The sequence below is a fragment of the Panthera tigris genome, chromosome D1 (genome assembly GCF_018350195.1).
Source record: "Panthera tigris isolate Pti1 chromosome D1, P.tigris_Pti1_mat1.1, whole genome shotgun sequence".
In the NCBI taxonomy this organism is placed as follows: Eukaryota; Metazoa; Chordata; class Mammalia; order Carnivora; family Felidae; genus Panthera; species Panthera tigris.
Genome location: NC_056669.1, coordinates 79340617 through 79355609, shown reverse-complemented (window position 1 = coordinate 79355609; position 14993 = coordinate 79340617). Strand labels below are relative to the sequence as shown.

The 14993-nt window shown below is 35.0% G+C and overlaps 1 protein-coding gene across 3 annotated transcripts in view; it reads right to left on the bottom strand.

Annotated features, from left to right (window-relative positions):
- Nucleotides 1-14993, bottom strand: part of LUZP2 (leucine zipper protein 2) — a 495099-nt gene that overhangs the window by 29891 nt on the left and 450215 nt on the right. The window contains exon 10 of one of the 3 annotated variants that reach the window (XM_042958955.1): nucleotides 8901-9164. The exons of the other annotated variants lie outside the window; for them this stretch is intronic. Within the exon in view, the coding sequence (XP_042814889.1) occupies nucleotides 9114-9164 (51 nt within the window). The 3' untranslated portion in view covers nucleotides 8901-9113. Of the gene's footprint in view, nucleotides 1-8900; nucleotides 9165-14993 lie in introns of those variants that run through there. 3 annotated transcript variants of the gene reach the window in all.

Sequence of the window (14993 nt, the reverse complement as noted above, 5' to 3'; positions counted from 1 at the left end):
GATTACATTTTAGGGTAGATGTTCAATATCCTCTTAAAAATATAAATATGTAGTGTATTAATAAATTATAATGTTTAATATTTTCTCATTGAAGTACTGTACATTTGTGAAAATGCTCCCAGATTTTGGTGGTAAGGCTGAGACAAGGAATATATCCAAAATAAAAGGTTTTATCTATCTATCAATCATCTATCTGTGTTTGTGGGCTTTTGCTAGTTTGGATAGATGATAGAAAGGTCTTCATTAATTATTAAAGTCACAAAAAGTTGAGGGAAAGGAATGACAGTGAAACTTTTCTCTTCCATACGTTTGCGAGGGATACCCTTGTTTCCACATATTAATAAATCAGGCTATCATGGGGCGCCTGGGTGGCTCAGTTGGTTAAGCAGCCAACTTCAGCTCAGGTCATGATCTTAGAGCTCATGAGTTCAAGCCCTGCATCGAGATCTCTGCTGTCAGTGCAGAGCCAGCTTTGGGCCCTCTCCCTCCCTCTCTCTCTACCCCTCCCCTGCTTGCATGCACTCTCTTTCTCTCTCTCAAAAATAAAAAAAAAATATTTTAAAAATTAAAAATACATAAAAAAATTGGGGTGTCTGGTTTGGCCACTTCTTTATCGATACTAAAGTTATCTCAATTTTGCTACAGGGAAAGACTTGTATATTGTGTATATTAATTACTTTTAACAACTGGAGGAAATGATACATTGCTTCAACAGTGTGAGTAACAAAGTATAAAAAGTTAAAATGCTTTAAATACAAAAATGTAGTATTTAATTGATGAACTGCTTACATTTAAACATAATAACATGCATTCCTTAAAATAGGCTTTTGATGTCAGTGAGATGCTCCTGGTGGAAAGAAGCCTTGTTGAGTCTCATGAATTAATACAGAATGGGAACTGACTTTCAGGGAAGATAATGTGTTTTTGGAGTTAAAAAATGAGGACTCAGATTCTGGACTAGCACACAAATAAATTGAGGACTTGGAAAACTTATATAATATTGAAGGGTCTCTGTACTCCATTGCCTTGCTAAATTAAGTCAAGAACACCTAAAGTGAAGTATGTTTTTCCTTTTGGTTGTTGTCATTTTTTTTTACTTTGTATTTTTAGAGCAATTTTAGGTTCACAACAAAATTGAGAGGTACAGAGATATTTTCACATAGTCCCTGTCACACACATGCGGAGCCCTCCCCATTATCAACATCACATGCCAGAGTGATACAAATGTTATGAAAGATAAACCTGCAGCACATCATAATCATCTAGTGTCCATAGTTTTCATTAGGGTTCACTCTTTAGTTTGGACTAATGTATAATAACATATATCCCTCATTACATTATCAGAGTATTTTTCATGGATCTAAAAATTCTCTGTGTTCTGCCTATTCATCCCTACCTTCCTCAACCCTGGAAACCACTGTCCTTTTAATATTTTCCATAGTTTTGCCTTTTCCAGAATGTCCTATAGTTGAAATCATACACTATGTATCTATTTCAGATTGGCTTCTTTCATTTAGTAATATGCATTTATGTTTCCTCCATGTCTTTTCATGGCTTAATAGCTCATTTATTTTTGGTGTGGATTCATATTCCATTGCCTGGATTTACCACAGTCTAGGACCAGATGACTTCAGTGGTGATTTCTAGCAAAAACTTAATGAATAATTAATACAGATCCTACTCAAACTCTTGCTAAAAACAGAAAAGTGAATGCTTGCAAACTCATTTCATGAGGCCAACATCACCCTAATACCAAAGTCAGACAAATACGCTGCAAGAAAAAGAAAGTTGCAGGACAATATCCCTGATAAATGTAGATGCAAAAATTCTCAACAAAATATTACAAATCAAATTCAAAACTACATTAAAAAGATCCTATACCATCACTAAGTGGGATTTATTCTATTGATGAAGGACGCTTCAATATCTGCAAATCGTCAGTGTGGTTCATCACATTAACAACATGAAAGATAAAACCATAGAATCTTCTCAATAGATTCAGAAAAAGCATTTGTTACAATTCAACATCCATTTACTCTCAACAAAATGGGTATAGAGGAAACATACTTAAACACAATGAAGGTCATATATGACAGGCCCACAGCTAATACAGTCAATGGTGAAAACCTAAAAGCTTTTCCTCTAAGATTAGGAACAAGACAAGACTATCCATGCTTGTCATTTTTATTCACCATAGTATTGGAAATTCTAGCCAGAGCAAGTAGGCAAGAAAGAATAAATAAAGATGTCCAAATGGAAAAAAAGAAGTAAATTTGCTGCTTTTCACACATGACATATTATATATAGAAAACCCTAAAGACTACTCCAACAACCTGTTAGAACTAATAAATGAATCCATTAAAGGTGTAGTATAGGGGCGCCTGGGTGGCACAGTCGGTTAAGCGTCCGACTTCAGCCAGGTCACGATCTCGCGGTCTGTGAGTTCGAGCCCCGCGTCAGGCTCTGGGCTGATGGCTCGGAGCCTGGAGCCTGTTTCCGATTCTGTGTCTCCCTCTCTCTCTGCCCCTCCCCCGTTCATGCTCTGTCTCTCTCTGTCCCAAAAATAAATAAAAAACGTTGAAAAAAAAAAATTAAAAAAAAAAAGGTGTAGTATATAAAAGCAATACACAAAAATCTATTGTGTTTCTATATACTAATAATAAATTATCAGAAAGAGAAATTAAGAAAATAATCTGTTACAATAGCATTAAAAAGTATAAAACTCCTAGGAATAAACTTAAACAAGGAGATGAAAGACCTGTGCACTGAAAACTGTAAGACATTAATTAAATAATTGCAGAAAGCACAAATACATGGAGAAATATTCCATGCTCATGAACTGGAAGAATTAATATTGTTAAAATGCCCATGCTACTACCCAAAGAAATCTAAAGATCCAGTGCAATCCTTAACAAAATTCTAATGAAATTTTTCACAGAAATAGGTCAAATAATCCTAAAATCCATGTGGAATCACAAAAGACCCCATATAGCCAAAGCAATCTTGAGAAAGAACAAAGGTGAAGGCATTAGGCTTCCCAATTTCAAACTATATAAAGAACTACAGTAATCCAAAACGTATGGTATTGGTATAAAAACAGAGACATATGGATCAATGGAATAGAACAGAGAGCTCAGAAAAATACCTCACATATATGTTCAATTAATTTATGATACAAATACCAAGAATATACAATGAAGAAAAGACAATCTCTTCAATAAATGGTGGTGGGAAAATTAGACAGCCACATGCAAAAGAATGAAACTGGACTGTTATCTTATACCATGCACAAAAATTAACTCAAAATGGATTAAAATCTTGAATGTTAAGACATGAGACTATAAAATTCCTAGAAGAAAATGTAGGTGGTAAGCTCCTTGACATAGGTCTTGGAGATAATCGGACATGAAAAGCAAAGGCAACACTAGCAAAATTAAATAAGTGAGATTACATCAAACTAAAAAGCTTCTTCACGGCAAAGGGAACCATTACCAAAATGAAAAGGCAATACACTGAATGGGAAAAATATATATTTTTGAAATCATACATCTGATAAGGGATAAATAACCAAAATACATAAAGAGCTCATACAAGTCAATAGTAAATAAATAAACAAATAAAAATAAATAACAAAACAAAAAACCATACAATTAAAAAATGAAAATATCTGAATAGACATTTTTTTCCAAAGAAGACATACAGATGGCCAACAGTACTTGAAAAGATGTTCAACATCACTAATCATCAGGGAAATGCAAATTAAAAGCACAATGAGCTATCACCTCATACCTCTTAGAATGGCTATTATGAAAATGGTAAGAAATAGCAACTGTTGGTGAGGATGTGGAGAAAAGGGGATTCCCTTGCACTGTTGGTAGGAATGTAAGTTGGTGTAGTCATTAGGAAAAACAGTACGGATTTTTCTCAAAAAACTTAAAAATAGAACTATTATATGATCCAGCAATTCTACTTTTGGGTATTTTCTGAAGAAAACAAAAACACTAACTTGAAAAGATATATGCACCCCCATGTTCATTGCAGCATTATTTACAATACCAAGGCATAGAAACAATCATGTGTCCATCTATGGACGAATGGATAAAGAAATATACACACACACACAGACACACACAATATTATTCAGCCATAAATAAAATGAAATTTTGTTACTTGTAACAACATGGTTGGACCTTGGGAATATTAAGTAAAATACGTCACACAGAAAATGACAAATACTATGATCTCATTAAAAACAAAAAAAGCAAAAACCAAGAAACAAGCTCAAAAATATAGAGAACCTACTCGTGATTGCCTGAGGTAGCGACTGGGTGGTGGGAGAAATGGGTGAAGGGGGTTAAAAGGTATACATTTTCAGTTATAAAATAAGTAAGTTATGAGGATTTAATGTACATAATGGTGGCTATTGTTAATAATACTATAATGCATAATTTGTAAGTTGCTAAGAGAGTAGATCTTCAAAGTTCTCATCCTAAGAAAAAATAATTTTATAATGATGTACGGTGATGGACTTCAACTAGAAATTATTGTGATGATCCTTTTGCAATATATACAAATATCAAATCATTATGTTGTATACCTGAAACTAATATAATGTTATACATCAATTATATCTCAATAAAAAAATGAAAAAATCCAAAGGGGAATGGGTAAAAGGAGAAATCTGGATAGTGACATATCACTGAAATTATATTTATTTTGTAATCATAATCTTTAATGTTGTGAATTTTTGAATTACAGGTTGAAAATAAACTTTCCTTAGGAAAAAAAAATAACAGATTGTGTACTTAGTAGGTTATATGGTGTACAATAGTGGGCCCACAAAAATATATATGATATGTCCTATGATAAAAGAGTAAATGTTATTTTATATGGCAAAGGATGTGATGAAATTAAGGTCTTCGAGAAGAGGAAATTATTCAGAGTCTTGTTCAATCAGGCTGCCATAACAAAATACCACAGACTGGGTGGCTTAAATAACAGAACATTTATTTTCTCACAGTTCCTGAGTCTGAAAATTCCCAGATCAATACCTAGCAGGGTTTGCTGTTGGTGAAGGTTTTCTTCTTTACTTGGACACTGATGCCTTCTAAGTTGTTCTCACATGGTAGAGAGAGAGAGCGAGAGAGAGAGCAAGCTCTCTGGTATCTCTTCTTATAATCCTACCAGATTAAGGCTGTAACCTTATGACCTTAATTACTTAATAACTTCCTTAAGGGCGCCTTCTCCAAATATAGTTAAAGCTCCAACATGGGAGTTTTAGGGGGGTACAATTCAGTCTGTACCACCCTGGATTATACGGATGGGCCCTAAATACCCTCCTGAGTGCCCATATAAGACAGAGGGAGATTTCATAAAGACACACAGAACACAAGGTAATGGCAGATGAGAATAGAGGCAAGAAGGATACAGTCACGAGCCTCGGAATGTTCACAAAGGCACCAGAAGTTGAGAATGTTCACAAAGTCACCAGAAATTGAAGGAGGCAGCAAGCACATTTTCCCCTAAAGCTCCCAGAGAGAGTATAGTACTGCCAGATTCAGACTTCTAGTCTCCAAACATGTGAGAGAATAAATTTCTGTTATTTTAAGCTATCATCTTTCTGGTAACTACAGGAAACTAAACAACTACCCCTTCCAGTAATTTAGAAATGTCTTACACATTTTCCTAGCACTTGAATATGTTCCATCATTCTATAGAAGGCAAAATAATTTTAAACGTCCTCGATAGTATATCCAAGGTTTTCTTGTCTTTTCTGAGGAAAAATCCCAAAGCCCAAACCTTTCAGATAGTACCGAGAACCCGTCTTAAACATGAAAATTTCTATTAGAGAAACTGTTTTTTTTTAAATAAATAAAATGAGAATCCCTGACAGTATACTTGTCAAGAAAGAATTCTAGAATAAATGGCAAATCTTAGTCATTTCTATATTCTGTTGGAGAAACCATAGCATATATATTACACATGTGGCTTTTCTCTAACTTGATTTTTATGTAGTGTGTACATATTTTTTTAACATAGCACATGAGGAAACTGGAATAGGTGATATGTGAAGTTCTTTCCTTAGCAGTGGAAGCTTCCAGAAAAATAATCAGGGAGTGTGAAGGTGAATGACATGGAAAAACAGCTTTGATTCTGGGCTCACAAATAGTATCATCATGGTGATGATAAATTATGTATATGTGTATATATATATATATATATATATATACACATATACATATATATAAAACTATATATAATATTTATATCACAATATATTTCTTTCAACTAGTAAGCACTTTATTTTTTTTAATGTGTATTTATTTTTGACAGAGAGAGAGAGAGACAGAGCATGAGCGGGGGAGGGGCAGAGAGAGAGGGAGACACAGAATATGAAGCAGGATCCAGACTCTGAGCTGTCAGCACAGAGCCTGATGCAGGGCTCGAACTCACAGACCACGAGATCATGACTTCAGCCGAAGTCAGACGCTCAAGTGACTGAGCCACCCAGACGCAGCAGTAAGCACTTTAATATAACACTTAATGGTCTTAAGATAAAATGGGATAGATTTCATTTCTAACCAATATTCAGTAACAGTGTTTATATTTACTTTCCTACCTGAAAAAACGGGGTGGGGGGGGACTGGAAAAAAGAGGAAACAATGGTATGAAGAAAACTGACAGCAGATAACGAGGGGCAGTGGTACCTTAAAGACAAGACACAATTGAAATGCACAGGGCCTGTATCATGGGCAACTACAGACCAAGAGAAGGGTATTGAAGAACTGAAGCAGAAATGATGGGCACCAAGACTAATACTGTTAGGAATGAATTCTGCCAAAGCCTACACATGCAGTGGCCTCTCAAGACCAAACCATGGCCCCTATCTTTCCTGTGATGAGGACGATGAAGATGAGTGAAGAGACTGGAATTGCTTTGTTGACCTAATTTAGTTCCCAGGGTCTTAACAGAAAAATGAGATCATGAACTTTGTAAAGGCAAAGACAATGCCTCTTTCATCTCCACAACTCTTCACAAATAGCATCAAGATGGACAAAGAATAGAAACATCACAGAACTCTTCATCTTGTAACTCACCTGAACTCTGTGAGGCAGCTATTATTAGCTCCATCTTCTAGGCAAGGAAGCAGACTTTGAGAGGTTCACTGAGTCAACCACATCAAACAGCTTTGGGATGACAGAACTAGTGATTAACCCAAGCTGTCATATTCCAATTTCTTTGTATCTCCAACTCCATCTTAATACCTCCCTACTAGAGATAATGGTTGACAGGATTCATAACCATTTACTGTATGCCCTCTCTTCAACCTCAAGTTATGTAATGACTTTCCCCAAGCATCTAGTTTCTGTATTATGTGCGATAGATGAAAAGGAGGGGGCCTTTACAGAGTACTCTTTCTGTAGTGTCTAGTTGCTACATTGTACTTTAACTTCATTAAAGCTTGCCTTGGGTTCAAGTAATTGCTCAAAAAAAAAAAAATTAGTGGACATAAAATACACTCTATTTGAATAATATAAATACCCATATATATTTATTAAATTAAATTTGCCAAATACATTATTTTTCTGTATACTCATTAAGTTTGATCTAATAAAAATTTCTGATAGTTTTTATAGGTTGTTGATAAATGAAAGTCATAAGGCAAGGTGGTATGAATGTCATCCACCCATAATTTTCCCAGAACCATCCCTTTTTAAACTTTAGCTCACATATATAAAATGAGGCAAAGACAGTGACCAGAAAAACTGCATGTGGTGATAATTGAAACAATTTTTAGAGAGATGATTCAGAAGTTATAAAAAGAAAAAAAAAAGGTGAAAGAACAAAGCTTCTCCTTGTTCCACCTCCATGTCTATCCTCAAGGTAAAATAATACGCTACAATCCAAATAAAATTTGTCATTAGCTAATATATCATTTTCAGAGTTCAGTTAATGCCCTTCTAGTTCTGTGCTTGCAATTCCACTAAAGTCGTTCTGCTTCTCTACAGCAGAAAACACACATCCTTGTCCTTGGTTACCTCTTATTTCCATTCTTATGGTATTTCCTGAATGACAGCTTTAACTTGAAAGCCCAAACTTCCAGACTTTTATTTCTCTCTAGTTCTTCAGTCTCAGATGGTTTACCAAAGTTAGATGATTGCTAAGAGGGAACACAAACCCTCTTGTGGGATTCTGTATAATAGAGTTATCTCTAAATAAGAGTCAACAAATCATTCCCTAAAAAACTAACAGAGCTGACTGGATTCTTAACAAAAACAAATCTTGGAGTTTGCTCAAATCTCCTTTCAGTCTAAATGTGAGCAGAAGTTTTCTGTGATAAATTCTATAAGTAAGCACTATCCCGATTACCAAAATTATTTAGTTTGCGGTGCCTGGGAGGCTCAGTCAGTTGAGCAACTGACTCTTGATTGCGACTCAGGTCATGATCCCAAGGTCATGGGATTGAGCCCCGAAGCCGGTTTGGAGCTGAGCGTGGAGCCTGCTTAAGATTCTTGTTCTTAGGGCACCTGGGTGGCTCAGCCGTAAGTCACTCCTTTCACAAATAACTTCTAAAGACTGAGGCAGGTATGATAAGGGATTCTAAGGGATTGCTCTGTGGTTCCAAGGGAGCAAAAAAAGATGTAATGACACTTAATAACATTCCCAGGAGAGGAGATATTAGAATAAAGTTATATGGCAATTTTATGATAAATCTGCATGTCAACGTGTTAAACTACGAGGAAGAAAAAAGATGTATCAGAATCCCTATTTTTGCAGAAAAGAAAATTAAAACTCAGATGATGATTAAATCATTGTCCAAAGTCATAATGTTATGAAATTTGGTCCAATACCATTGCATTAATTTCCTAGTACTGCTATAACAAATCACAACACACTGATTGGAGTAAAGCAAGGCAATTTATTATCTTAAAGTTCTGTTGGTCAGATGTTTGACATGGTCTCAATGAATTAAAATCAAGGTTTCAGCAGGACTATGTTATCTTCTGGAGGCTCTAGAGAAGAACACAATTCTCTTTTTCCAGTTGTGATAGCCTACTCAGGTCCTTTAGCTGTATCTCTCATCCTTTGTCTTCAAACTCCACAGATCTTTATCACCCATGTCTTTCGTAGCCACAACTCCCCATTTTTGCTCTTCTTGCCCACTTTAAAAAAAAACATTTATTTATATATTTTGAGAGACAGAGAGAGAGCAAGCAAGCACAGGGTAGGGACAGAGAGAGAGGAAGAGAGAGAATCCCAAATAGCTTCCACACTGTCAGTGCAGAGCGTGACATGGGGTTCAATATTGCCAGTGGTGAGATCGCAACCTAAGTTGAAATCAGGAGTCTGATGCTTAGCTGACTGAGCCGCCCAGGTGCCCTGCTTCTTTGCCCACTTTTAAGGTGTCCTGTTTTACTTTGGGCACACACAAATAATCCAGGTTAGTCTCCCTATTTTAAGATCAGCTAATTGGCAACTTCATTTCTGTCAGCAATCTTAGTTCTCATTTGCCATATAATCTAACAAAATCCACAATCTATTTCTAAATTTAAAAAATATATTATAAATAATTCATACATCTAAGAGGAAATCATAATGTAGCCTTCAAAATGCTATATTTTAAATTTTTGGATGTAGCCAAAGTAAACCCTTTGTAGGAAAATGTATAATTCTAAAATACTTATATCAAAAAAAGAGAAAAGGATAAAACTCGTAAGAAGTCTGAAAATTACCCAAATACAGGAGGAAAATGCTGACAATAAAGAGAGGAGGAAAAATTATAGAACTAGAAAGCAAAACCAGACTAGAAAACTTAAGCAGAAAAAAATAATTCTTTAAGAAATATTAATATAATAGACAACTTTGAAGAAATATTGATAGGCACAAATAAACTATTTGGAATGAAAAAGTTGGTATAACTATATTTACAGCAAAATTTTAAAAGACCTAGCAATAAAACCACAAATACTTTAAAGCCAATCTATTATAAACCACATATAAAACTGGCAAATTTCTAGAAAAATATAACTTTGCAAAACTTACTGAAATAAAAATGAGGAAACTAGTAATATAGTGAATTGCAAGTTACTGGAAAAATGTGCACTCTTTAGTAATTATTGAGAAAATCAATGGTACATATTAACATTTAATTTGCATATCTATATCACACTAGAATAATTCTATGTAGATTCAGTAATACAGTAAAAACAATCTGTAAAATATTTGGAAGAAATACAGAAGAACAGTTTTATGACTTCAGGGTGGGAAACTTTTTTTTTAAATAAAAAGAGCAATAAGGACTAATCATAAAATAGATTGATAGTTTGATTTGACTACATGGAAATTTAGTCCTTTTTATTAAAAGACATCAAAAACAAAGTCAAAAAAGAAAAAAGCACACACAGGAATTAAGAATACTTATTTACAAATAAAAGGAATGTTATTCAGATGTATAAAGGATCCCTATAAATAAAAAAGTAATAGACAAAACTTAAGTAAAGAGAAAAGATATAGTCATGCTTCATAATGGGTAAAACAAATTTTGTGTTACATTAGGACAAGATATCTCTATCTCATTAGCAATCAAGAAAATGCAAATTGAGACTTAAGGGAGCTATCATTTTATACTAAATCAGCAAAATTTTTGCTTTAAAATAGACAGCTGGGGCATCTGGGTGCCTCAGTCAGTTAAGCATCTGACTTCAGCTCAGATCATTATCTCATGGTCCATGAGTTCAAGCCCCATGCTGAGAGCACAGAGCCTGCTTGGAATTCTCTCTCTCTCCCCCCACCCCTCTCTCTGCCCCTTCCCTGCTTGTGCTCTCTTTCTCTCTCCCTCTCAAAAATAAATAAATAAACATTTAAAAAAAATACACAGCTAATGTCAGTATTCTGATCATGCTCCAATCCTGTTTTTATGTTGGTTGGTGGACTTATGCGTGTTTATTACTATGTACACAATTTAGATGAAAACATAAAATAATTAAATGCTATTCCAGTTAAAAAACAGATCTGTCGACATAGAAATTGTTCATACTTTGTTAAAAAATAGTTCACAAATTGGTATCCACAGTGTCGTAACCTTTTGTGCAAAAATATATAAAAGTTTGCATGATATGTACAAAACAGAGTTTGTGAGAGAAAGTATGTGAGGCATTTTTTTTTTCCCTAGCTGGGGCTATTATGGGATTGTTTTATGCTGTATGTATGTATGTATGTGTTTCTGCTTTGTTTTTTTCATGAAATAGCATAGACTTTTTCTATAATAAGAAAAAAAAGATAAAGTTATAAAATACTGCATGTAAGAGAAAGATTAATTCTAGTCAAACATTTTTTTCAGTTATATGATGGAAAAATCAAGGCTAGATATTAGACTCAAGCCCTGTCTTACAGGATTGGAGTTTGATATGAGGAAAGATGAATTTGGGAAAAGGAGTCAGATTTCAGCAAAGGTCAAATGAAGACAGTTCTAGAGTGGAGTCTGTGGGAATTAAAAAATAGTACATGAACATGCCCCAAGGAAAAAGTTTCATTAGTGGAAAATATGTTATATCAAGTAGTTGATAGATCTGACTTCCAGACTGAGGAATTTAGACTGTGTCCACTAGGTAATGAAGAACCTAGATGGTATCTAAACAATTTTTTCATATCTCAACAAGCGTTAGACATAATTACTCATAGAATTGGTGCTTGTAACATCAGTCCTTGTTACACAATCCAGTTAACATTTCATATATATTTTAAAAAAGCAACAGCAGCTATGAAGATTGAAAAAGAAAGAAGTCTTCATGGGTATTTCTAAACTTCATTACCAAGTAATATGAAATTAGTAAAAAAAAAATGAAGTCATAATAATGTAAATAATAGCTTCATTATTTATTCAAGAGAAGAATTATTCCAAATCAACTATGAGAAATAGAATATGAGTGTTTCCAAGGTGTTTTGAATATGAAACTTGCTGTACTAAACGGGATGACTAATTACTCTATCAGTAATGTTTATTAATATTTCAAAAGGATGTAAATCCTTATTTATATCAGAAAGAATCATTTAACAGTAATTTGTTCTCCTATACTAATAATTGCCTAGGAATACTTAGAAAATACATTTCTTATGTCCTGTGGTATTGCTGATAATTTTAAGATCCGAGAATAACTCAGTAACCTGTTTGATATTATATATATGGATGTGTGTGGCCCATATGCTAATGGATTAGAAGAGTTCAGGGATATGTTTGATTAAAACTCAAAACAGGGGCGCCTGGGTGGCTGGCTCCATCGGTTAAGCGTCCGACTTCCACTCAGGTCATGATTCCCCCCGTTTGTGAGTTCGAGCCCCAGGTCAGGCTCTGTACTGACAGCTCAGAGCCTGGAGTCTGCTTCACATTCTGTGTCTCCCAGTCTCTCGGCCCCTCCCCTGCTCATGCTCTGTCTCTCTCTGTCTCTCAATAATAAATAAATGTTAAAAAATAAATAAATAAAACCCCTCAAAACAGTAAGGTTAATTAAAGTGGGAGTAAAGATTTTACTGGTTTAAAAAACTGAAATAACTAAAATAATTTTAAAGATCCTGAGTTTGCTTATTTATCTTTTTCTTTTTGTTGGGGTAGGAGAGATAACATAAGAGTTTCTATTTATAGAGTCCCTTCCATATTCCAGAAAAGTGTAAGTTCATATGTGCTTGTATCTCAGCAACTAATCATGCTACCTTTTATGATTTTTTATTATTTTTAATAAATTTATTTTAAGTTTACTTATTTTGAGAGAGAGAGAGAGAGAGAGAGAGAGAGAGAGCGCCTGCACCCAAGCTGGGGAGGGGCAGAGAGAGAGGGAGAGAGACAGAATCCCAAGCAAGCTCTGTGCTGACAGCGCAGAGCCTGATGTGGTGCTCGCACTCACAGACCCTGAGATCAAGACCTGAGCAGAAACCAAGAATGAGAGGCTTGACATACTGAGCCACCCAGATGCCCCTAATCATTTAAAATGAGGAAACTCAATTCAGGCTTTAAGAAATTTGCCCAGATTCGACAGGTAGAAAAAGCATAGAGCCTACTCAAATATTCACTCTTTAATCACAGTGAATCCTAATATGGGACCATTATAAAATTTAATCGGGGAAAAAAACTGATATTTTAAGTCAATAAGCTTCCTTTGGTTTTGCCTACATTGTTTATATGCCACTACCCAAATAGAGCATTTTGCAATGTGACAATATTCACAATGTAAGCAATATTCACAATGTAACAACAATTCATCTCCAGAGGTCAATGGTTTGTAGTTATGAAACTTTAATAAATCAATTCCAGTGCATAGTCTGAATCTTTACTATTAAATTTTCAAATATATTCCCTTTCATCTCATTTTAATAGAAATACAGAGAAGCTAAAAAGGTACTGTTCAGTAGTATTTCCTTAGAAACATAGAATGCCCAGATAACTTTCAAAGTCCCAGCCTAAATTCAATGTTGTGACTTTCAAACAATAAACTTTAAAATTGGGCTTCTTAGGGGCGCCTGGGTGGTTCGGTCGGTTAAGTGGCGAGTCTTGATCTCTTTTCAGGTCATGCATGATCTCACAGTTCATGAGTTCAAGTCCTGCATCAGGCTCTGTATTGATGGTGCACAGCCTGCTTGGGATTCTGTCTCTCCTTCTCTCTGCCCCTCCCCCTCTTGTGCTCTCTCTCTCTCTCTCTCTCTCTCTTTGCCTCTTTCTCAAAATAAATAAATAAACTTAAAATAAAATAGGACTTCTTTTTTTTAAGAGTTAGGGCAAAACAAGGACATTTTTATTTAATTTATCTTTTTTAAATTTACATTCAAGTTAGTTAGCATATAGCACAACGATTTCAGGAGTAGATTCCTTAATGCCCCTTACCCATTTAGCCCATACCCCCCTCCCACCACCCCTCCAGTAACCCTCTGTTTGTTCTCTGTATTTAAGAGTCTCTTATGTTTTGTCCCCCTCCCTGTTTTTATATTATTTTAGCTTCCCTTATGTTCATCTGTTTTGTATCTTAAAGTCCTCATATGAGTGAAGTCATATGATTTTTGTCTTTCTCTAACTCTTTCGCTTAGCATAATACCCTCTAGTTCCATCCACATAGTTGCAAATGGCAAGATTTCATTCTTTTTGATTGCCGAGTAATACTCCATTGTATATATATATATATATACACCACATCTTCTTTATCCATTCATCTATCGATGGACATTTGGGCTCTTTCCATACTTTGGCTACTGTTGATAGTACTGCTATAAACATTGGGGTGCATGTGTCCCTTCGAAACAGCATACCTGTATCCCTTGGATAAACACCTCGTAGTGCAATTGCTGGGTCGTAGGGTAGTTCTTTTTTAAATTTTTTGAGGAATCTGCATACTGCTTTCCATGATGGCTGCACCAGCTTGCATTCCCACCAACAACGCCAAAGAGATCCTCTTTCTCTGCATACTCGCCAACATCTGTTGTTGCCTGAGTTGTTCATGTTAGCCATTCCGACAGGTGTGAGGTTGTATCTCATTGTGGTTTTGATTTGTATTTCCCTGATGATGAGTGAGGTTGAGCATTTTTTCACATGTCAGTTGGCCATCTGGATGTCTTCTTTGGATAAGTGTCTATTCATGTCTTTTGTCCATTTCTTCACTGGATTATTTGTTTTTTGAGTGTTGAGTTTGATAAGTTCTTTATAGATTTTGGATACCAACCCTTTATCTGATATGTCGTTTGCAAATATCTTCTCCTATTCCATCAGTTGCCTTTTAGTTTTGCTGAATAAAATGGGACTTCTTAAACTGAGGTCAACTGATATTAAATTATAGGTATTATTTTTTGTGGAGAGAGACCATTGCTTTTACAACAATAGTAGAGTGAGTCTGCAAAATCTCAAATGACTGAGGACAAGTGATTTAAAGTACATTCCCTTATTTTTGCCCCAACTCAAACTCCTTGTACACTCCCTTGCTCTTTAGGGTAGGAAGAAGTATGCCATTCATTTA